The sequence below is a fragment of the Pteropus vampyrus genome, unplaced genomic scaffold (assembly GCF_000151845.1).
Source record: "Pteropus vampyrus isolate Shadow unplaced genomic scaffold, Pvam_2.0 Scaffold146, whole genome shotgun sequence".
Lineage (NCBI taxonomy): Eukaryota > Metazoa > Chordata > Mammalia > Chiroptera > Pteropodidae > Pteropus > Pteropus vampyrus.
Window position 1 is genome coordinate 619,046 of NW_011888927.1, and position 24,152 is coordinate 643,197.

At 35.0% G+C, this 24,152-nt stretch overlaps 1 protein-coding gene across 3 annotated transcripts; it reads left to right on the forward strand.

Moving 5' to 3' along the window:
• The first annotated feature begins 1,125 nt into the window (after nt 1-1,125).
• Nucleotides 1,126-23,465, forward strand: SUMO1 (small ubiquitin-like modifier 1). Of its 3 annotated transcripts, none has more exons than XM_023535985.1 (5): nt 1,126-1,342; nt 12,126-12,200; nt 15,330-15,407; nt 18,483-18,554; nt 18,981-19,860. In XM_023535985.1, the coding sequence occupies exons 1-5, from the start codon at nt 1,280-1,282 to the stop codon at nt 19,017-19,019; spliced, it is 327 nt and encodes a 108-aa protein (XP_023391753.1). In that variant the 5' UTR covers nt 1,126-1,279; the 3' UTR covers nt 19,020-19,860. The 3 variants fall into 3 exon arrangements, with proteins under 3 accessions (XP_023391753.1, XP_011367442.1, XP_011367443.1); XM_011369140.2 differs by lacking the exon at nt 18,981-19,860 and adding an exon at nt 22,619-23,465 and having other exon boundaries at nt 1,132-1,342; XM_011369141.2 differs by lacking the exon at nt 18,981-19,860 and adding an exon at nt 22,619-23,465 and having other exon boundaries at nt 1,135-1,291.
• The last annotated feature ends 687 nt before the right edge of the window (nt 23,466-24,152 follow it).

Sequence of the window (24,152 nt, forward strand, 5' to 3'; positions counted from 1 at the left end):
TTCACGTCCATTTTTCCATTTGTATCTCTTCTTTGAAGAAACGTCTACTTAGATTTTTTTTGTCCATTTTTAAATTGAATTGTCTTTATTATTGAATTGCTATGGGTCTTTCTGAATATGAGACCTTTCCAGATATAGTTGCAAATGTTTTCTTCCTTTCTTTAGGTTGTCTCTTCAACACTAAAGACAAGTTTTTAATTTTGATGAAGTCCCATTTATTTTCCTTTGGTTGCTTGTGCTTTTGGTGTCATATCCAAGAAACCATCCCCTAATCCAAAGTTGAGAAGATTTATGCCAACGTTTTTTCCTAAGATTTTTATACTTTTAGTTCTTACATTGTCCTTTGATTTGTTTAATTTTTCATATGTTCTGAGGTAGTGATCCAAATTAACTATTTTGCATGTGGATATCCAAATTGTCCCAACAACGTATGTCGACTTATTTCACCATTGAACTATCTTGGTATTCTCATTGAAAACTATTGATGTGTGAGGGCTTACTGAGTTATTTCTGAAACTCTAATTTGTCTATATCCTTATTCTCTATGCTTATGCCAATAGGGCCATTGTGTTTTAAAGAAGAAATCACAGGATTATTCTTTAAATCATTCAAAGCAAGGAATTCAAGGGTGGAATTAGCTCCTCTTCCCCATCAATTTAGAACTTTTAGTAGTGTATTTCTCATCGGTAGCTATCAAGATCGTGTCCGACGGGATCGTTGTTTTGTTTCGTTTCTTTCCTCCAAATCAAGGTCATGTGTTTGCGTGGGGGGAAGGGCTGATTAACGAAAAATGTTAGCTCTAGGGTAAGGAGCACTGGTATTCAATTTATTTCGGGAGGTTGACGAGCAAGACCCAGAGACAATAGGAGTATCTTGCCACAGCCTTCAGAAACGCGCAAGGTGTTGGAGAGGGAGGAGTCCGGGCTGTCGGTACGATCCCAAACACTGAGGCTGGAAACCGGGAACTTTTCCACTGGGGGATGGGCTCGGGAATGAGGCGCAGGAACTGATCTTCGGTGGAACAGACAAGGCTGTTGTTGATTTACTCGCGCGACCACCAGTGAAGCCGATCCCCCTCACCCGCTTTCCCGCCTCTCTTCCCCTCTTTCTCTATCCCTGCTCCCAGCGCGTAGCGGAAGTGACGCAAGGCGTAGCGGAAGTCCCTCCAGCCGCGGTGTTGTGCTGTGGGGAAGAGAGACGGATTTGTAAACCCCGGAGCGAGGTTCTGCGTACCCGAGGCCGCTGCTGTGCGGAGACCCCGGGTGAAGCCACCGATACCATGTCTGACCAGGTAGCGGGCCGGGAGCCGTCCGATGGCTGTGACCGGGGCCTTACTCGGCAGGTCCGCCTGCCGCTGGGCTGGGGCCGGGGATGGAGACGCGGGGGAGGGGAGCAAAGAATGGGGGAGGGGGCGGCCGGTGGGGACTCGGCAGGCGAAGGAGGGGAGTGGACTAGGGCCGGAGACGGCGGGGCCTTCCGCGGGTGTCTGGGAGCTGTCCTGCGCCTCTCCGGGCTCTCTCATCACCCTGTGTGCCCCAGCGCCAATGGTCGCGGCCTCCCTGAAGTCGTCCCCCTTGCAGAGCCCAGCTTCCACCTCCCTGGGAGGGTGGGTCCCTGGGGGACCCGTCTGCCTCCCTCTGCAGAGGACTGATTGCAGAAGCAGGGCCCTAGGCCCCAGTTATGTAACGGGAGAGAATCTCTGCCCGGGAGGCTTCGTGGCCCTGAAAAGCGGGTGGACTCCACTTTTTGATTCTTGGTCTGTGGATAGTCCAGGAGTGGGGACGTGGGGGCGGGGAGGAGGGAGACATTGTCTGGAGTTGCTGGGAACCAAGAAAGCTCTGCTTTCCGTTGGGTTTGCAGCTGGGGCCGGGTCGCCGCTGCTCTTTTCTGAGTCTTTTTCCGTGTGGGGGTGCAGAGCTGTCGCCTCCTTTCTTGTACTTTTCCATTTCTTACTCGGGATTGGTTCAGCAACTCTCCAGTTGTAAGAGAGCACTCAGAATAATCAAGAAACAAAGTAGAACAAAACCTTTCCAGCAACAGAAAACATTTCCTCTGGGCATTAACCTGAAGATGACTGATACTTTTGAGGAAAAGGACAGGAAAACTTTGTGACTATAGAACAGTCGCAGAACATTTGCAGAAGCTGCCTATATGGCAAAGTGCTTCATCTCAGTGTTAATATCAGTAATTTACTTGGGATTTGCACTCAATCAGGAGTGTTTGATTTTCCGTGGTACGTTTTTCTTCTCATCCTTTTCTAGTTAACCATGTTTATGGCTAGTTTTTAATTAATAAGGTTTTGGTCTTCCGTTTTGTTTGCTCAGACGACTTTGACTTTTTAAAGTATTTTTGGACATTTTGATTGTTTAGTGATAGTTATCTAGAAAACTTTTTCATTCAACTCCATAATATTCTTGAACTTTTATTATATTTAACACACTTATTCCCTTGGCTTTTAACCCAGTTCGGTTTTGTACCACTTTGTGAGAGCAAGTGAGGCTTTTGTGGATTTGTACTATTGTGCAAAATGTACATTTACTAATCTAGATTAACGTGGGGTGGATCTTATTACTAACAGTCTAGATTAATTCCCAAGTTGGTATGGGAATGGCATTATAAGTATCTCCCTAGATAGTTGTTTACTTGGTTACCAGGGAGGAAAGAACAGGTGTAAATACTTAGTTTCATCAGCCTTTTATTTTGATGCTCAAAAGTGACTAGGAAGCATATTGAAATTTACTATAGTCTGGTGAAAGAGCAATATACAGAAAGAATTATAAAGTAAGTTGTATAATTTATTGCTCCAGTTTGAGTTCTGGTCATTTAAGAAAGACATGACGGAAGAAATAAAGGACCTTGAACACTAGCAGATGGCTTTAGGCCGGAGGTTTTTTAGATTCTTTTCTAGGGGTCCTGGAAGGCCAAAACTGTTTTCATGATAATACTAGAACAGTGTTTTTCTTTTTCACTCTGATTCTTTCATGAGTGTTCAGTGGAGTTTTCTAAAGACTAACATGACCTGTGATGTCACAACAGATTGAAATGTAGAAGCAGATGTGAAAATCCAGCTGCTTTCTATTAAGCCAGACATTAAAGAGATTTGCAAAAATGCAGAACAGTTTCACTCTTCTCCCTGGTTTTATTTTGAAAACTTTTTAATAAAAATGTTATTTGCTAATATATGATGGTTTTATTATTTTTAAATGAATTAATAAATATTTAAAACATTTCTCAGTGTCAGTGTTTAATACTGTAAACTTCAATAGATATAACCAACCCGACAAAAATTTTATGGGGTTCTAAATAATTTTTAAGAGCATGAGAGTCCTGAAACCAAAATGTTTGAGAATTGTTATTCTAGTCTGATAGACCAGCATCACTGTTAACAGTTGAGACCCAGTACAATTTCATGTTGGGTGCTAAGGATTTAAAGAAATGTGAAGCTGAATTCTTAACCTTAAAGAGGCTTATGAACAGGAGTAAAAATCTCCTGTTACTACTATGCAATATCAGCAGCATGAGACTGAACCACTGTTTCCAAAAGACAGTTTTTAGTTAAAGTTTTATTAGAATGATATATTTTCTGAGACACCTCTCTGGAGGTTATTGTCTGGTGCTAAGATATTGAAATCGAGTAATAATTTCAGTTTAAAATAGGTGGACATTAAATTCACACAGGACTTAAATTTCTGGATTTTCCATTGATTAATGAAATATGATTATTTTTGGAATTTGAGTGAAACCTTTTTTATACTTTTAACAGTTCCAGCATTATCCAGTGGATTTGTGGACCATTATTGAATAATCCTCTAAAACAGTTTCTAAACCCAAGTTTCATGAACCCAAAGGGCTGAAAATCCACTGCAGTTGTATTAAGTGTTTTGTGAATATTTGTTCTTGTGTATTTTTTTTTTTAGGGAGAAAGGGTCCATAGCTTTCATCAGGGGTACATGATCCCTCAAAAAGGTTTAGGACACCTCAGGATAGTCAGACTTATGGGAGCTCAGGGCCCTCAGAGAGAGTGAGTTGTTCCCAGAGAACCCCAGGTGGAAACCTCCAGCCTCCTATAGGACATAGCGGTGGAAGTCACTTCTGCCTTCTCTTGGTCAGGCAAATCACTAAGGCGAGCCCAAATTAAAGAGAAAAGCTTGCTTGCTTGCTTTCCTTATTTACTTACTGACTGACTTTTTTTTATTAAGCTATAGTTGACAGATACTAGTTTTAGTTGTACAATGATTTGATATGTGTATATATTGTGAAATGATCACAATAAGTCTAGTTAACATCCATCACCACACAGTTACAGAATTTTTTTTCTTGTGATAACTTTTAAGATCTACTCTTAGCAACTTTTAAAATACATATACAATACAGTATTATTAATTGTAGTCATCAAGAGAAAGGCATTTAGACTCCCTTTCTCAGTGGGAAGAGTAACAAAGGATTTACAGTTATCTGTAATCTACCATACTAATTGTATTTTTCTGTCAAGATAGCATTGTTCCCCTTGGGTTTTTTTTTTTTCATCTCCCTGTTGATGTTTACTGATCTTATCGTTAGCTTGAGATAGGAGAATATGATGAACCGGGTGTTTGTCATATATACATTGAGCATTTCATGCCCTAGAAAGGAATATGTTCTGTCTTCTTTCTGATAGATATATGAGGTGCTGCTAGTGGATGTCGCACACATATACTTTATAATAAAACATTAAAAAAAGTAACCTAAACAGTATTTCATAGAATATTGAAAACCGAATATGAATAACAGAGTACTCATGAAGATTAGTTGAGTAGTTCAAATTTCAAAACTATAAAGCAGTGGTACAGTATGTCTTAACACATGTTAGCTTTCATAGCAGTTAGAGTGTTTCTGTTATAGTGTATTTACTTAAATGTCTTTCTCCATTAGACTGTTCACTTTTGAGCGTCAGGAGCCAGGCTTTATTCATTCTTTATTTCTGAGATATCTAACACAGTGACTTAGTAAGGTTTTGAAGGAATGAGTGGTCAGATTCATTCACTTAACAAGTCTTTGTTTAATGTCAGTATGTTCAAGGCACCATTCTAGACACTAGAATTGGAAGGTTGCCTCAAAAACATGAAGCAGCAGGTATCTTCCTCCTCTTCATTTAAGTCCCATATGTTTTGTTATTGAGAAAGGGTTGGTTGTCATGGAGTGGTTTTCCTTTTCTAATGTTTTTTCATACCTCTTGATCTTGACTTTTATGAGCAATACTAACTTTTATCTCCAAGATCAAATCATTTGCTCTTTCAGAAAGTTGAGATTGTTATGGATAATTTTCTCTAAGCCTTGTTTAGTATCCCATTTTGGAATTTACTGAAATTGTCATTTATTCATTTATTTTTGGTAGATAATTCTGTGATAGTCTCCTTAGAAAAATCACGTGGATAAGTTTACACAGATCCATAATAGGACCTTAGTTTTACAGTTTACATTTTGGATATTCTTGCAACATGACTTAGGTTTATTTAAAAGTATGTCGTATTTGTTATACTTTTTTATTTTGACTATTCTTTTTGTATTCAATGCCTTTACTGAGCTAATGAGAATCTGAAAGAAAGACCTGAAGGAAGGAAGGGTGGAGTTCTGTTTATTGAACTTTCTGTTCTCAATATCTAGGGCCAGTTATTTTTAAGGTTTTACTGAAGATTAATGGATGTACAAAAAAAAGTGCACATAAATGTAGTTTGCTGAATTTTCACAAGCTGATCGCATCCATGCAGCCAGCACCCAGAGTAGCAACCACTCTCCTAGCTACTAATATATAGATTAGTTTTGCTTCATTTTTATACATTATAACATTATGTAAGTGGAATCATACAGTATATACTCCCGTGTCTGGCTTCTTTTGCTCAGGATTGTTTGAAGAGTTGTATGTTGTAAAATCTCATTGCTATATTGCATTCCATTGTGTGACTGTACCACAATTTACTTATCCATTCTGTTTTTGATACACATTTGAGGTAGTTTTCTAGGACCTGTTTTTAACATAAACCGAATGATACTTATTTACAGCACCTTCCATGTCAGTTCGAATTGCTTTTGGACTGAGTAACAGAAAGGCTGATATATTAAGTTAAACAAATAGGTAATTTATTTTTCTTATGAAACAAGAAGTATAAACATAAGTAGTTCAGGGCGGGTAAGGCAGTTCCACAGTGCCTTGAATACTCCTTTTTCCTCAGTCCTTAACAGATGTCTTCACTCTCCTGCTTTTCTTCTTGCAGTTACAAAGAGGTTACTTTGTATCTTTGTTACAGGCAGGAGAAAGGGAAAGAGCAAAGGGAAAAAGTAAGCCAAAAAGTGTATACCAGCAAAAAGTATGCTATCTTATTTCTCATTGGCCAGCACTGTCACATGGCCATAAGAGAAGCTGAGAAATATGCTTTTTAGCTGGGCAAATTTAGGCTTCCCTTTGTAAGGAAGAAGGGGAAAATGGATATTGGATAGGTAATTAACAATGACTGCCATACTTCTAAATCTGTCTGCTAATACTTTTGGATACAGCCAAGCCAATTTGTTCCAGGTTTTGCAAAGGTCTGAAAGAGGAGGTTTTACAAAACCAGTACGATTTTCAGTTGTAATTTTTAGTTCCTGAGAAGTTGTCTGTGCATATCTAGCATTTAACAAAATTCTAGGATTGAATGTAAATTTACAGAAGACCCAGTATTTTGATAGCTTGACTTAAATCTTCAAGTTATGGAACTAAATCTGATCAGTTCTGTTCCAAATTTCTAGTGTTGTCTCATTAAGTTTGAACATATGCAGCATAAAGATGAAAATGTATGTGTATTTTTGTGTTTTTAGAATTGTAAATTCACTGAAGTATGAGGGAGATGACTTTATTGTATTTTGGGAGTTTGTGTCTTAATGGATATAAGCATTTGAATTATCCAATTTAACCCTTGTTGAGCTTTCTTCATTAGGAAATAAAATGAAATAAACTGATGTATTATAATAAGACCCATAGTTAACAGGATTTTTGGAAACAGAATGCATTTTTTATGAAATGTTTTATTATTGAAAAATTTAATGTATGTATAATTGTACCCATAAACCCATTTCTTGGCCTATCTTACTTTGTCTACTCAACCCCATTCTACTCTCTCATATTTTTTGAAGTCAATTTCAGACATCACATCGTTTCATCTGTAATATTTTAGTATGTATCTAAAAGAGGACTTTTTCTTTTAACATAATCAGGATGCTGTTATCACACCTTTAAAAATGAACCAATTGTTAATGTCATCAAATAAGAATAAATGTATTCTTGCTTTTGGATTTCCCCAGAATCCTCCCATTTTCAGAAGAATGAACAATCTTTGTATTACTGGAAGGGTCAATGACAGATTAGGGGTAGTTAAGTGTGATGCTCTCTTCATGTGATTGAATTGTCAGCATACTGATTGTCAGAGTGCTTCTAAGCAGAGTTGTTTTTCTGACTTTGAAATTGCACAGTAATATCCTCTGCATGAATTTTGAACATTTGTAAATAAGGATTGTTGTGTCTTTTGTCCTTTCTAGTCTAATTCTTTTTTTAGATCTTTAGCCATCTTCTATTTCCAAGCTGTTCCATTTATGACTTGAAGAGAAGAGTTGATAGTGCCTGGTGCCTGATAAATTCCTTTATCATTTCAGTTACCATGATTCAGTCTATGGATGGCATACCTGAAAATGTAGAGGTTTCCAGTTCCTCTCTTTGATCTTGTGTATACATTTACTTTTCATTACCAATTTCTTCTCTCTGGGGATGTGTTTCCTTTCCAACCAAACCAGTCAGCCCTCTCTGAGATGCTCTTTTCTCTGATGACCTAGTGTCCCAGACCCAGTGAAAGTTGAATGCTTTCACTGTTTTGTAACTAGTGTGCCATACCATTCTGTATTGGCTGCTTTTTTACAGGAGAGAAAAAGAAAAACAGCATACAAAAGACATGGACATCACTGGAGACAAACTGTGGCCTTTTTTGTCTAAGATCATCTCATTTTCCAGACTAAATTGTCGAAAAAAAGAGAGGACATGAAAACTTGGATGACTGCATTAGGCAGGCATGGGGCTATTAAACAGATGGTACAGATGACATTGCTGTAGTGCTTCAGAGTTGGGAAGAGGTCGCCAAAATGGAGCGACTAGGGAAATTGGCAGCTTATTTTTTAAAATTTCAAATCCTGGTGTTCACACATTCTTATGAAATTGAAGTGAATTATCTCTTACCCAACTATGAATACAGAAAATGGAAAAGATTTTTGTTTGTACTGACTTGTGTATAGTAGAAATATGAAACATTAGTAAGATTTTGTGGTGCGATACAGAAAATAGTGTTGTCACTGTAATTCTACAAGCATTAAACAATTGTGTAGCTTTTGCCCAACACTACGGAGGTTATAAAGATGCAAAAACTTGGATCCTCTTCTTATAAACTTGTAGAGAAGACAAGACATAGAAAACTGTCACAGAAAACAATTTATTTAACAAGCATGTTGCATATCTTCAAAGTTCCAAGCACTGTACTTGACCAGAAATACAAAGAAGAGTAAGCATACCAATAGGAAGTCATTCTGCTGAGAGATACAGATAGATGAACATGTGATTATAAAAGATAAAAATAAGCAGCATGTGAACATTTAAGAGAATGATCAGGGGCATAATTTTGTAGGAGGTAATGCCTGATTGGGAATAGGATAGGAAAGAGCATTCCAAGCAGAGGGAATTAGTACGTACAGAGATGGTGGAGATAAGATAGAGGGTGCTGTGTTCAAGGAATTGTAGGTAGTTCGGTATGGCTGGAGCAAAGGATATTAGTAGCAAGAGAGATAGGAGTATAAGGCTGAATTGCTAGGCAGGAACCAGTACGTGAAGGAATTTGAACTTAACCCTGAAGATTCTGGGCAGATCAGAATGCATTTTAGAGTCATAGCTTTCATGGTAGTGTGGAGAATTAATTGAAGGAAGACTGTTATATCTGTTATGCTGTTGCAGTAATGTTAATGAGCAATGAATGAATGCCTGAACTAAGGCAATGGAATGGAGAGAATGGGATGGACTTGAGAGCCACTCAGAGAGAATTGTCAGAATGACGAATGATTAAGTGTGAGATTTAAGAGAGGAAGAGTAGCCAGATGACCTCCAACCTTCTGTTGTGGGCAGTTGATTGTATGGTAGTCATTTATTGTAATTAGGAATCCAGGAAGAGTAGTAGTTTGTTTGTTTGTTTTGGTTTTCAGGAGGAGTTAAAGTTAACAGAGGCGTTAGAGTGCATTCTTTTTTGAACACTTATATTGAGGTACCCCCATGGGACATCCAAAGTGGAGATACTCAGGCCCTTGGATAAATGAGTGTGAAACAAAAAATAGGTTGGAGAGAATGATTGTGAGTTATTAGTACAGGCATATCTTGGAGATATTGCCTGTTCGATGTCCAGACCACTATAATAAAGTGACTTGTAGTCTTTTTGCTGGTGAATGGTCCTTACCTTCAATTTGCAAAAGAAAATGCAATATCTGTGAAGCACAATAAAGCAAAGCACAAGAAAACTAGCTATACTTGTATCTTAGAGGTAGTTGGAATCATGGGTCACCCAGGGAGACAAAGAAAAACCAGAGGATTGAAGACATGGAACCTACAGGAGCACCAGCATTTAAGGAAATGGCCAAGATGAAAGAATGGAATCTTGGAGGCCAAAGGTGGAGAATTTTCAAGGAAGGAAGTCATCGAAGAAGTGTCTGTTAGAGAGTTAAGATGAGATTTGAAATTGTTCATTGAATTTATCTATAAGCAGTTGAACTTGTAACCTTGGTGAGAGTAGTGTCAAGTGGAATGGTTAGGAGTAAGCCAGATTATAGTAGGTTGAGAGTAAAAGTGGAAATAAATGCTGAGTACTCTTGTAAAAAGTTTAATTGTTGAAAAAGATGGGGACAACTAGAGAAGAAAGTCAAGGGGGAGTATTTTAAAAATGAGAATAAATGCTATGACAGATATGAATAAATAGCAAGTAGGAGCATTTAAGGAAAACATCCAATTTGGAAGGTTGAAGGGTACTATGGTTCCTAGAAAAGTATTTTAAATACTGGTCGTCAGATGATGTGTGGGATGGATTTCTGTGAGGTCATTTCGAGAGAAGCTGAGGGACGATATTTATTCTAGGTAAAGAAACAGACCACAAAGGGCCAAAGGTGGGAAAATGCTCGTAGACATATTCGGGGAACAGTAAATAGTCTAATTTAACCAAATCCTTAGGTTTGTAAAGAAAGTGGTGAGAGAAAAATGAGAATTGAACTTGGTAATGGAGGTTGTTCAGAGCTGTGTTATGGAGTTTGGTTCTAGGCCTTAAAGTACTGGAATCTATAATGCTTTTTGCTTGGGGGTTAAGTTATGGGAGAAGAGAAGCTGTGCTTTAGGAAGAATTCTTAAGCAGTGTGAAAGATGGATTGGAGGAAGGGGAAAGAATTCCTCCTGTCCCTGAGTAGCCTCTAGCTAACCCTATCTAGGAAACACAGGAACAAAATCACCCCCATTGTGCTGATGTAGTGCTCCTGAGGTGGGGGTGGGGTGGTTCTCCTTCTTTGTGCCAATGCAAACACAGCTTCTTTACACTCCTTCTCCCAGTTAAAGAGAACTCAGGGCTTTGTTGCTCTTTATTGCCCTTCACTGCATGGAATAAGCTGTCCTTGCCCTCTCTAGATACTTAAAGGAAAGAAGCATCCGTTTATTAGGAATTTAAATTCTTAAAAATGTGGTGGTGAGACTGTGTCTGAAGACAGTCTTCTAGTTTTCAGGTGAAATACTGCCTCACTAAAGAAGGTTAATTTTGTCTGCTGTCATAATATGCAGTAGTCAGCAAAAGTTGAAAGTACTGCAGAATAAAAAACAGGCGAGGATTTACACTAACGAAATCAATTCTGTTATCTAAGTATATCCTTAGACTCTAGCCTGTATCTTCATGTTAAAAGTTATTTCTAGTTTCATAGGTTCTGTTAAATTTTGAGTGTAGTTCATTTTTAAGTACTGGCATGAGATACACAGGTAATGGCCCTGTTATTTCACGTGTAAAATACAATATGGTTGGTTATATTCTTATCAAGTGTGGATTAACAGTTTGAAGTTGTAATGAATAATAGAGTATATATTTAAATAAGTGTATAATTTGATGGTCAAAGTAAAGTATAGCTTATGGGAAAGCTATTATCACACGATTGAGTGTGATAATTTGAAATTTTCCAAGCTACCTCCTTTACTAAAAATGGCTTACTTTTACTTCATGGTGAAGTTGTTTGAACTAATTTATTTTGTTAACTTCATTTTATTTCCTCTATCCCTTCATTTGAATTATTTCATTAACTCTCTTCTGTCTTCTGTTTTTTTCCTCTTTCCTTTTCCTATTTACCCTTTTCTAAAAAAATTTCAGTTCAGTTACCCTAATTTTTTTTTTTAGCCAAGCCTAATCTAAAATTGGATATGATGCTTCAGATAGTCTAAAATAATAGATGATATAAAACTGATTTGTTTTGATTCTGGGGTACTGTAGGTCAATATTTTGCTATTTGAGTTTCCTTCCTAAATAGACTTTGCTTATGCTAATATTTTAATTTACATTGTTTAGTACAGTTTTGTAATTGGAGTAGTTAACTTCTCTCATAGGCTGTGAGAAGGTAATCTTGTCAAAGTGTTTGGTTAAGAATTCATGAAGAACAAGTTTCCTATGTCTAATAGGACTTGATTGCAGGATAGTGGTTTCCAGGTTGTTGTCCTACGCTGCTGCTGCATTAGCACCACTGGTAACTTGTTAGAAATGCAAATTGTAGGCCTACTCCACACCCCAGTCCTACCCCAGATCCCAGGCCTACTGAATAAACTAGGAGTGGGGCCCAGCAGTCTAAACAAGCCCTTATTACTATAGGATATTATAATAAAAGACATTTTTCTTCATTTCTAGTGAACTGGTGTTTGGGCCGTAATTGACTTTTTTGTTTAATTGACTGTCAGAAAATAAATGCTCTTTGTATTTTCAGGTACAGATCTTGTACCTTGAGCTAAAGTAATGGGTGCTCATAAGTAATGAAAATGGCATATAGGAACTTTTATCTTAAATGTACTTTTCTTTCAGGAAGCAAAACCTTCAACTGAGGACTTGGGGGATAAGAAGGAAGGAGAATACATTAAACTCAAAGTCATTGGTCAGGTGAGTTTCATTATTTTTCTCTTTTGACTCTCTTTGAATGTGTGAATAATTTCTGACACAGGAAACATGATTTAAATAAGGCAAGTTATTTAAAAATGGAGTTTTCATTCACTATGAATGCATCTGTTGGAGGTAGAAGGGGCTGGTAACTTTTAATTGCTCTTCTAGGCAGATTTAGACCCCTTAATTTCTCCAAATAAAATCTTTTTCTTGGTTAGTATGCTTCAGGGGCAAATACAGTGAATACTATTGAGTGATAAGACCAGGGCCCACCTTAAACAAAAGGGCTTCTCAGCTTTATTTTTCACTCTTTTCTCTTTCCTGGCACCTCATTTCTCCAGAGTCAGGCCTGTACCTATATTGACTCTTTTTGAGATGTTAACTGATAATTAAGGTTAGCTGAAAATTGTCAGAAGAACGAATTTTCATGTATTTTTTTTAAAAAGCAAGAGAATTGGTGGACTCTCACCATCAGAGTGTGAGAGTGCCATTTCCACACATTCTCTCAATCGTGGGATATTACAGGTTTTACAATTTTGTGCTGGTATCATAGGTAAAAAATTTTTGTTTATTTTGCATTTATCTGATTATCAATGAGGTGTAGTTTTTGATCTGTATTTGTATTCTATGATTATATGTTTATATTTTTTTCTCATCTGTGATTATCTTATTTTGAAAAATTTTTATTAAGATATAATTCACATGCCATAATATTTACCTTAAAGCGTATAATTCAGTGACTTTAGTATTTTCACAAAGGCCATTCACCCATTACCACTATTTAATTCCAGAACATAATTATCACCCCAAAAATACATGTAGTACCCAGCAGTAACTCTCTATCTTTCTCTCCCCCTAGTCTTTAGAAACTACTCATCTACTTTCTGTCTTTATGGTTTTGTCTACTCATATTTCATGTCAGTGGAGTCAGATGTTATGTGCCTTTTTGTGTCTGGCTTCTTTCATTTAGCATAATATTTTCAAGGTTTATCCAAGTTGTAGCATGCATCAATTATGAATGTTTTGTTGTATAGATATACCACAGTTTGTTTATCAGTCATCAGTTATGGACATTTGGGTTTTTTTAGTATTTTGGTTGTTATGAATATGTTGCTGTGAACATTTATATACAAGTTTTTATGTGGAGCTATGTTTTCAATTATCTTTGGTATATTGAAGAGGAATTATTGGCTCTAATATAGTAGTAATTTCAACTTTTTGAGGAACTAGCAAACTGTTCCAGCACTGGCTGCACTATTTTAGATTCCTACTGGCAATGTATGAAGGTTACAGTTTCTCTCCATTCTGGTCAGTACTTGCTGTTATCTGTCCTTTTGGTTATATTCATCCTACTGGCTGTGAAGTGGTATTTCATTCGGTTTTGATTTGCATTTCTCTGATGGGTAATGATGCTGAGCATCTTTTCATGTTCTTATTAGCCATTTATACATCATCTTTGGAGAAATGTCTATTCAGATCTTTTGTTCATTTTTAAATTGGATTATTCGTCTTTTTATTTTTGAGTTGTAATTATTTTTTATATATTCTGGATATTAGATCCTCATCAGATCGATGTTTTGCACATATTTTCTCTCATCTTTTGGTTGTCTTTTCACTCTTGGTTGTGTTCTTTGCAGCACAGTTTTTAATTTTGATTAATTGAATTTATGTGTTTTTTTATTTTTTTTGTTTTTGCTGGGCTTTTGGTGTTATATCTCAGAAACTGTTGCCTAAACCAGGGTCACAAAGATTTACACCTATAGAGTCTTCAAAGATTTTTTTCGGTTTTAGCTTTTATAGTAAGTCTTTGATTATTTTGAGTACTTTTTGTATGGGTTTGAGGTAGATTCTAACTTTCTTTTGCACAGAGGTGTCCATTTGTTCCAGACCATTGGTTGAAAAGTCTGTCCTTTTCCCATTGAATTGCTTGGCATCCTTGTCAAAAATCAATTGACCATAGATACATATGGCTTCGTTTCTGGGCTCTCAGTTTTATTCCATTGATCTGTATGTCTGTCATATTCCATGAATTACTTTTTAAAAAATTACTGATTTGGAGTTCCTATATTCTCTTAATATTTCTTGTCTGTTATATTTTATAAATATTTTCTCCAGTGTCTCTTAAGTTTTGTTTATGGTACAGTAAAACTTGTTTTACTGGAGAATGGTTTATGTTTTTATTAAGTCAAATTTATCAATCTTTTTATTTTTTAATGGCTTCTAGGTTAAAATCCTGCTTTAGAATAGGGATTTCTCAATGTGAAGATTAGGGGAAAATTCTTAAGAAGAAGAGAAAATATTAAAAAAAAATTTTTTTTTTAATGTTAGCTCTTTTAATTCACCTCAAAGTGATTTTAGTGTATGGAGTGATGTATATTATACTATAGAAATTTTGTCTGTTCATGAAATTACCTATAAGAAGAAAATTTATTTTTCTTTATAATTATAGTCACGAAAATCTTGTAAACATTCAGCTTCCACTAATATACATTTATGACTGTTATATGTAATCATAAGGATCTGCTTTGAATTTTACAGTATGCAAATGCCAGTGTTTATTTCTTTTGGTTGCCTGACAGTCTGGGTAGAAGAAAAGAATCTGGTCCCACAAATCAATTTGACTGACTCAGGTTCTTATTCATTTTATTCATAAGAGAGAAACCAGACTTTTTATGGCAGGAATAAGTTTCTCAGTCTGTTATTTTATAACATATATGTCTCTTGTAGTTTGACCACCTTCAGTGACACTTCACTTGGAGGGGGAGGTACCTTTTGTTTTGAGCTGCTTTTGAGGGTTTGTCGTAATTCAGCTTCTTTTATTTTAAAAATAGAATGGAAATGCAATTATGAAGGAATGCATTTTTTGACATACATGCTTTTACTGATAATTTTAACACCCAATACATACTGTCTTTGTTTTATTAAATTTCTTTTGAAATGGGTGTAAAGCAATTTTGAGGATGATTAGAGTTTTTTTAATAAAACCTGTTAGGAATGTTAAAAAAATGTTTTGGTGGGAAAATACAGGTGACAAAGTTTGTGTTTCTATTTGTGTAATTAAATAATTTGTTTCAACCAAAGCAAATAGTTTACACAAAGAGGGATAATCTTTTTCTTTTATCTCCTTAGGATAGCAGTGAGATTCACTTCAAAGTGAAAATGACGACACATCTCAAGAAACTCAAAGAATCATACTGTCAAAGACAGGTTTGTTATGTTATTGTATTAAATAGAATGCTTTATATGTCATTAATTTTTCTTGACGGCTTACCAGTGTATTTAATGAAGGCAAGTAAAATTTGGTCATTACTATGAAATGCTCTTGTTTGTAACCATGCATGTTTAGCCATATGTTAAATTTAATTACTAACGCTAATAGTTTATTATATTTATACATAGTACTATAGATTATGGCTAATTGTATTTTATATTTTCAACATCAAGGATTCTGACTATGGGTCCATAAATAAGTTATGTGCCTTGTTTTCTCCTTAGTAAAATGGGAATATTACAGTGCCTACCTTCATGAAGGTGAAATAAGATCACCTACATAAAGCTTTTAATATGATGCCTGAAAATGCTCAATAAATGTAACTCATCATTATTAATAAAATATATTTTTTAATAAATGTAGTTGAAATTAGTATACAGATTCTCCTCAATTTATGATGGTGTTATAGCCTAATAAACTCATCATAAGTTGAAAATGTTGTAAGTAAAAAATACATTTAATACACCTAACCTATTGAACATCATAGCCTAGCCTACCTTAAACATGCTCAGAACACATATCCAAAAATACTCTGGTGACAACACAGCACATGGTGGAATATTGGTTGTTTATCCTTGTGATTGTGTGGCTGGCTGGGAGCTACACCTCGCTGCTGCTGCCTAGCGTCACGAGAGAGTATTGTACTGCATATCACTAGCCTGGGAAAAGATCAAAATTTGAAGTACAGTTGATCTTTGAATGGCACAGGGGTTACGGGCACTGATCCATAATTCATGTATACATTCCATAATTCATGTATAACTTTTGACTCCCCAAAAACAACTACTCATAGCCTGCTGTTGACAGGAAGCCTCATCAATAACAAACAGTTGATTAACACATATTTTGTATGTTATATGTATTATATTCTGTATTCTTACAATAAAGTAAGCTAGAGAAGAAAATATTAAAATCACAAGGGAGAGAAAATACATTTATAATGCTGTATGTATTTATTGAAAAAATCTGTATATAAGTGGACCAGCGCAGTTCAAACTCATATTGTTTAAAGTTCAACTGTACAGTTTCTACTGAACCCAAATTGCTTTTGGACCCTTGTAAAGTAAAAAAAATCATAAATAAAACCATCCGTGTGTAGGAGACAACCAAGGTATATTTTAATAATTGAATTGTATTACATGATAGTAACTCAGGTGTTAAAGGTATTTTAGGAGATTTTATAGTTTAAATTTATAACTTACATAAAAATCACTTTTGCTAGAAGAAAGATCACGTAGATGTTAGGATAAGTAAAGCAATAAACATGTCTGTTTTTGATGTCAGACTCAGTAAAATCTTATTAATTGGGGCTCAATTAGTTCACATTTTTAATAATACCAATGAGAGCTAAAATTGAGATGTTCACCATGGGAAAGGAACATGTATTACATGCACTATGCTAGGTACTTATATGCATTGTCATTTAATCCTCACAGCTCTGAAGAAAATTATATAGTCTTTTCACCCCATCTATAGACCAGGGAGTTGAATATTGAAGAAAAACAGTGTAAAGAAAAGACGTAAATCACAAAGCTAAAGTGAAAACTAAACTTTGATCTCAAATTAAAGGTGCTGGGTTTGGGGAGATAATTAAAATATAACATCAATTTATAATATTTTCCAACTTTATTGTTTATGCCTCAGTATACTTTACAGTCTTTAGAAAAGGTTTTTATACTTAGTTTACAGGGGCTTGGTAAATTTTTTCTTATATTTAATGATATGCAAGGAATAGGAAACAATTCATCTGAGTTACGCAACAGTTACCCAATAGAGATTGAAAAGTGTGCAAAGTAAATATTTATTGAATCATTTTTCCATTTTGTTCTTGTAGATAAATTTCTATAGAAATGTTTTTGACCCCAACACAAGATAATTATAGGTTTAAATTAAAATCAAAGAATATTCTGCCTTTGTCATTTATGTTTATTTTATTATTTACTATAACCCTGGAGAGAATTAAAATCAATTGAAGGGTAAGTTTGCATGGTCTCATGTGTAGTACATATTGAAAAGTAGTTTTATTTTTTTTGGATATTTTTGTGTGTTTAAACAGTGAAAATCTTAATATATTAGGTATTGAGCAAAACTTTCATAATACTTTTGTGCTAAATAAATTATCTTAATTTGTACTTATTGAAGTTATTTCTCTTTAAATGAGTCATCGCTTCCCTTTTAGCTATTTTTGTTGAGTAAGTGATTAGAAAATATATTTTAATATCTTCCATGATATTTATTGTGCTGTGACATCACAGGTTTATTGTAGCCTATCTGGCTAGCTACTGTGCTTTACCAATTTTCTGTGATTTAATCTTTTTTAAAACGAATTTTTCACGTACAGTTGGAAGCTAGTAGGTGCTCATCCAATTTTTGATTTTATCTTTTATGTTAGCTTACAGATTTGAGAGGAAACTGTAAAATAGTGGTCAAGAGCATAGGCTTAGGAACTGATTTGGCCTTAAATTCTTGTCCAGCTTGTCTGCCCTCTTCATACCTTAGATCAGCAGTCCCCAACCATTTTGGCACCAGGGACCAGTGCTTCTATGAGACTCTACTGCCTGAGGATCTGAGGTGGAGCTGAGGAGGTGATGTTAGTAGCATTGGGGAGCGGCTGCCAATAACAGATGAAGCTTCGCTTGCAGGCCCACTGCTCACCTCCTGCTGTGCAGCCTGGTTCCTAACAGGCCACAGATTAGTACTGGTCCACAGTCCAGGGATTGGGGACTCCTGCCTTAGATTGTCTAGCTGTAAAATGAAGGTAAGGTGATAATACCTACCTTCCAGGGTTGTTGCGACGAACATTTATGATTATGCATGTAAAATACTTAGAACAAGGAGGGCCTAGCAAATAGTTGGTATTCAATAAATGGTAATTATGATAGAATTAGCTGTCTAATTTTATGTTCTTTGCATTCTGTTGATGCTTTCATAGTTTGCTTTTTGTGCATCAAAGTTCCTATTACCTTTTTTTCTAAGTTTTGTGTGTATATATGTGTCTTTTGCCTTTTTAGGGAGTTCCAATGAATTCACTCAGGTTTCTGTTTGAAGGTCAGAGAATTGCTGATAATCATACTCCAAAAGAAGTGAGTGTAATTTCTTCTCTGAGTCAAGAAAAAATTTTAATTTTGTATTGAATGATTTGGTTCACTGGTATTAAACTGCTCTTTTCTTGAATATTTTCTGATTTAAGTGGTATATTATTTGTCAGAAGGAAAAATAATGTTTGGGGTTGAACTTTCCCTTTATTGCCTTCAAAAGTGCTAATACAAAGAGAGATGTAAAGTAGGAAAGAGTACTGAGATTGTCTTAAGGCACATACTATGTCTCTTGAAGATAGATGTTCCTCAAATTTGGCAGATTTCTGGTACTTTTTTTATGGTGATAGTGACAATTACGGTTTGATTATGACTTTGAGAACAATAAGCTTGGTGCATATTAATATATTTGGTACTGTTCTCTTGGTTTATATTTTTTAATGCTTCTGTGTCTTCATTTGTTTTATTATATAGACTATTTTCTTGGTTTGTATATCCACGCACCCCACATAGAAGCATCTGAAAGTAATAAAGCGTGAGAGTGTGTATGTATTTCTATTGTATAGATTTCTTCCTCTAGATACAAAATGGTATTTCTCATATTTCTGATAGTGGGAACAATGTATGGTTATCATATGTTTATCTTGAAAACATTTCAAATTTATAAGACTAGTGTCATATTCTTTATAATGTTCTCCCTAGATTCACCAGTTATTGACATTGCGCTACATTTGCTTTATCACTCTGTTTATATGTAAACATTATTATTGGAAGACCAATTTAGATTAATTTGCAGATATCATGACCCTTACTCATAAATATTTCAGTGTTATCTCCCAAGAGTGAAAATTCAATTATCAGATATAACATTGATATAGTACTATTATCAAATATGTAATCAAAATATTCAGATTTTGCCATTCGTCTCAATCAGATTCTTTATAGCCTTTTTTGGTTTTACTTAACCTGGGATCTGACCTAGGATATGCATTCTAACTAGTTACCATGCCTCTTTAGCATCCTTTAATCTGGAGCAGTTACTCAGTCTTTGTTTTTCATCATGCTGAGATTTTTTAGGCAGTACATGCCAGTTAGGTTTTAGAATGTCTTTCAGTTTGGGTTTGTCTGATGTTTCCTCATTAGAGTCAGTTTTGCATTTTTGGTACAAATGGCACAGAGTGAAACTGTACTTCGGATTGCATTATGTGAGGAGGTACATGATGTTCATTTGTCTTGTTATGGGTAACATTGACTTTGGTTACTTAGTTAAGGCAGTAACTGCCAGATTTATCCATTGTAAAATTATCATATTCCTTTATAATTAATAAATTATCTGTGGGGAGATACTTTGAAACTGTGTGAAATGGTCTTTAGATATTGGTCCCTTCAAGTTGGTATCTGTTCTTTTTGAAACGTCTCCATCTTTTAAAAAGTTTTAATTTTGAAATAATTTCACCTTACAGAAAAGTCGGAGAATAGTGCAAAAAAGTTGGAAGAATTGTATTCTCTTCCACCTAGATTCACCTATTTTTAACATTTTGCTACTTTTGCTTTTTATTACTCTCCTCCCCCCATATATATGTGTGTATATATCCCTTGAACCACTTGGGAGTAGATCGCATACGCCATGGCCATTTACTACTTAATGTTTTAGTGTGTATTTCTTAAGAACAGATATATTTTGCATAACCACAGTACTGTTAATCAAATTCAGGGCACTTAACATTGTTAGAATACTTTAATCTACAACCTAATTGTGTCATTTGTCCCAATTATGTCTTTTATAGTAAATTTTGTCCTCCACAGGATCCAGTTCAGTATCAACATATTTTATTCAAGTACCTCTTTAATCATCATTAATTTGGAACATTTCCTCAGCCTTTCTTTGTCTTCCATGACATTTACATTTTTGAAGAATACGAATCAGTTATTTTCTAGAAAGCCCCAGATTCGGGTTATGTATTTTTGGCTGGAATACTACATAAATGGTGATGTGTCTCAGGGTGTGATATCTGGAGCACATGAAACCCTTTATTGGTGATGTTAATTTTTATCGCTCAATTTAACTTGTTTCTTTACTGTATAGTTGTTGTTTTTCTTGTTTTAATTGAGTAATTTGTGAGGACATACTTTTGAATATCCCCCCTAGGTTTAGTATCCACCCACTTTCTTGAGTATTTTATTATCTTATGGCATAATAGGATGTTCCATACTAATCTTGTATTTTCCCTGTCCTAGCTTGGTATAATCACTTGATACAGAATAGATACTTAAAACATTTTAGTGACATCTTTCTCACTATTATTAAGATGTTATTTCAGAAGAATAATGGGGCATTGGGAGAGAGTAGGTATTTAGGGAGTGACCTCCTTGTCTTGTTCATTCATCTCTACTAATGTACTTTTTGAAGCTATAGCTTCATATTCTCCATAGTTTTTAGTTTTCTTAGCATATTTTAATTTTTATATTTTATAATTCTGCACAAAAGTGTCCCCTATAAAATATACAACTTTTCTTATAAAACTACAAAGTTACTGATATTAGACTTTCCTTTAAAATTTTGTTTTTGTGATCCATTGCAGTTCAGTGGAAAATGCTGGCGTTTTTATTTCAGTCTGCTTTTCACAGTGCTTTGCTTCTCAACCCTGGTGGCACACCAGAATCAACAGAGTCACAGTCCTTTTCCCTCACTGAGGGTGACACCTAGGTTGCTGTGTGACACCACATCCTCTTATGTACTCATTTCTTTTTTAAAGAAAAAATACTTATAGTTAAAAGTAATAAAAAGCCAAACTACCAAAATATATAAAATGGAAAATATACTGTGAATATGTCTTCATTTCCATTTCTCGAAGGCACCCATTATTAATAGAGAAGTCTCCCTTATCTGTAGTTTCACTTTCTATGGTTTCAATTACTTGCTGTCTGCCACGGTCAAAATTATATTAAATGAAAAATTCCAGAAATAAAAAGTTCATAGGCTTGTGCACAATTCTGAGTAGCATAATGAAATCTCACGCCATCCTGCCTGGGATGTGTGTGAATCACCCTTTGTCCAGTGTATCCACGCTGTATATGCTACCCAGTCATTAGTCACTTAGTAGCTGTCTCGGTTATCAAATAGACTGCTGTGATATCATAGTGCGTGTGTTCAAGTAACCCTGTTTTACTTAATAATGGCCACAAAGTGCAAGAGTAGTGTTGTTGGCAATTCGGATATGCTAAAGAGGAAAAAACATAGTATATATATCTCTATTGGAAAAAAACATAATATAAGTAGGAGTCAGTACTATCTGTGGTTTCGGGCCTTCCCTGGGGGTCTTTGGAATGTATGATATCCCCTGTGGATAAGTGGGGACTACTGTACTATCTTTAGGAAAAAAATTCCAGAATACTTCAATGCATATAAAGCACATTAAAGAAAATCAATAATTGCCTATACTTTGCTTAATGTTCTGTAAAAGGAATTTTAAAGAGCCCCCTCCCCTTTTTTGGTAAGACTTGAGAAGGAATGGGCTGAGAAATCTTGATTATAAATCTGGAGATATTGAGTAAAAGTAGATGTGTAGATAATTTTTCTGCAGTGAGATTGGTCATTATTAAAGAAAAAAATAATTATATGCCAGAAGGAATTATAAATGACAAAGCAAACCACTTAGAAATTAATCCTTAGGCAGGATTTTTTCTGAATAAAACCACATATATTTCAAAGTGAGATCAGGTTTTTTGAAAAAGATTTTATTAATTACATCCAGAAGTAAAACGTTTTTCAGAAAATATGCCATAAAACTATTATACTATTAAATAAATATTTCATTAGATTTAAAACTTTAAAGTCCTTTTCAATAAACAGTTAAATTTTATATAGTGAATAAACAGGAAAGTTAAATGGACTCATCAAAATAATGAATGACTTTATAGGTACAGAATCAGAAGGAAAGATATCTCCACGTTCTTTAGATTAAAGGAAAGGGGATTCTTAATCTTAGAACAGTGTAACTATGGACCTCTTTTGTATCTTTTTGCACTTTAAAACAGTGGCCACATAATTGCGACCAATGAAAAAATAGTGCTTTTATATTCTACTAAAATATTTTTCTTCCCTCTTACAGCTGGGAATGGAGGAAGAAGATGTGATTGAAGTTTATCAGGAACAAACGGGGGGTCATTCAACAGTTTAGATATTCTTTTTATTTTTCTTTTTTCTTTTCCCTCAATCCTTTTTTATTTTTAAAAATAGTTCTTTTGTAATGTGGTGTTCAAAACGGAGTTGAAAACTGGCACCCCATTTCTTTAAAACATCTGGTAATTTGAATTCTAGTGCCCATTGTTCATTATTGTTTGTTTTCACTGTGCTGATTTTTGGTGATTAAACCTCAACCCCCTTCATATTGATCTTTCCTTTTTAAATATTACATGTGTGCACAGAGAGGCCACCTTTTTCAGGACTGTGCATTTTCAGGCTTGTGATAAATAAGATCGACCGATGCAAGTGTTCATAATGACTTTCTAATTGGCCCTGAAGTTCTAGCATGTGATTGCTTCACTCCTGGACTATGACTTTCAGTGGGAGATGGAAGTTTTTCAGAGAATTGAACTGTGGAAAAATGACCTTTCCTTAACTTGAAGCTACTTTTAAAATCTGAGGGTCTGGACCAAAAGAAGAAGAATATCAGGTTGGAGTCAAGATAACAGATATGATGAGAGTAAAGACTAACTCCAAAGATGGCTTCACTGAAGAGAAGGCATTTTAAGAGTAAAGAAAAATCTTGTAGGAAGATCCCAGAAAAGTTCTAATTTTCATTAGCAGTTTAATAAAGTTATTTGTGCAGAAATGTGTACAACAGAACACTGCTCTTTTTGATTTTATTTGTACTTTTTGGCCTGGGATATGGGTTTTAAATGGACATTGTCTGTACCAGCTTCATTAAAATAAACAAAATATTTGTAAAAACTGTACTAATGTTCATTTTATTTTTAATTGTATAGAAATAGAAAATGCCTAAAACATAAGGTTTTCTTGCATAATACTGGAAATTATTGTTTGTACATGGTGCAAATAATTTTTTTCTTCAGTACTGTACAGCGATGATGATTAGGACTTCGAAGCACTGAAAGTTACTGAAGTGCCTTCTGAATTAAGGATTTAATTAAGGCCACAGTACCTTCTTAAATAGTCAGTGTTTTGTTTTTTAAAAAATCTTGGTATTTCTGTATGGTTACCTGGACATGTTGAATAAATGGGCACACCAAAATTCTTAATTGATTTATATTGATAATTTCAATTGCTCCTTGAGTAGTTTACAAAATGTTCCCTGCCTAGTTAAGGTTTCATATACTTTGTTTATATTTTTTGTTTTTTCTTTATATCTTAAATATTTAAATTTGTATAAAATTTAAATTAGTTTCTATTAGAGGACTTAACCTTTTAATGAATCACGGAATTTAGTATATATCTATGCATACACATTAATTTCTTGTTATTCCAAATAGAATGTCATCTGAGCAATTGAGAGGAGCAAATAAAACCTATTTCTAATGTATTTGATAAACTGTTATAGCTTAAATACCCTGCTCAAGTCACCTGTTGAAAAATAATTGGCTTGTCTTGTAAATTCCTATATCTGACCCTAACTGAAAGATTCT

Bases quoted from the DNA above. Each gene is read 5' to 3' on its own strand.
- SUMO1 (XM_011369140.2), top strand. From the start codon at position 1,280: ATGTCTGACCAGGTAGCGGGCCGGGAGCCGTCCGATGGCTGTGACCGG. The intron at 1,343-12,125 runs GTCCGCCTGCCG...CTTTTCTTTCAG, and splicing joins ACCGGGGCCTTACTCGGCAG to GAAGCAAAACCTTCAACTGA. The intron at 12,201-15,329 runs GTGAGTTTCATT...TTATCTCCTTAG, and splicing joins AACTCAAAGTCATTGGTCAG to GATAGCAGTGAGATTCACTT.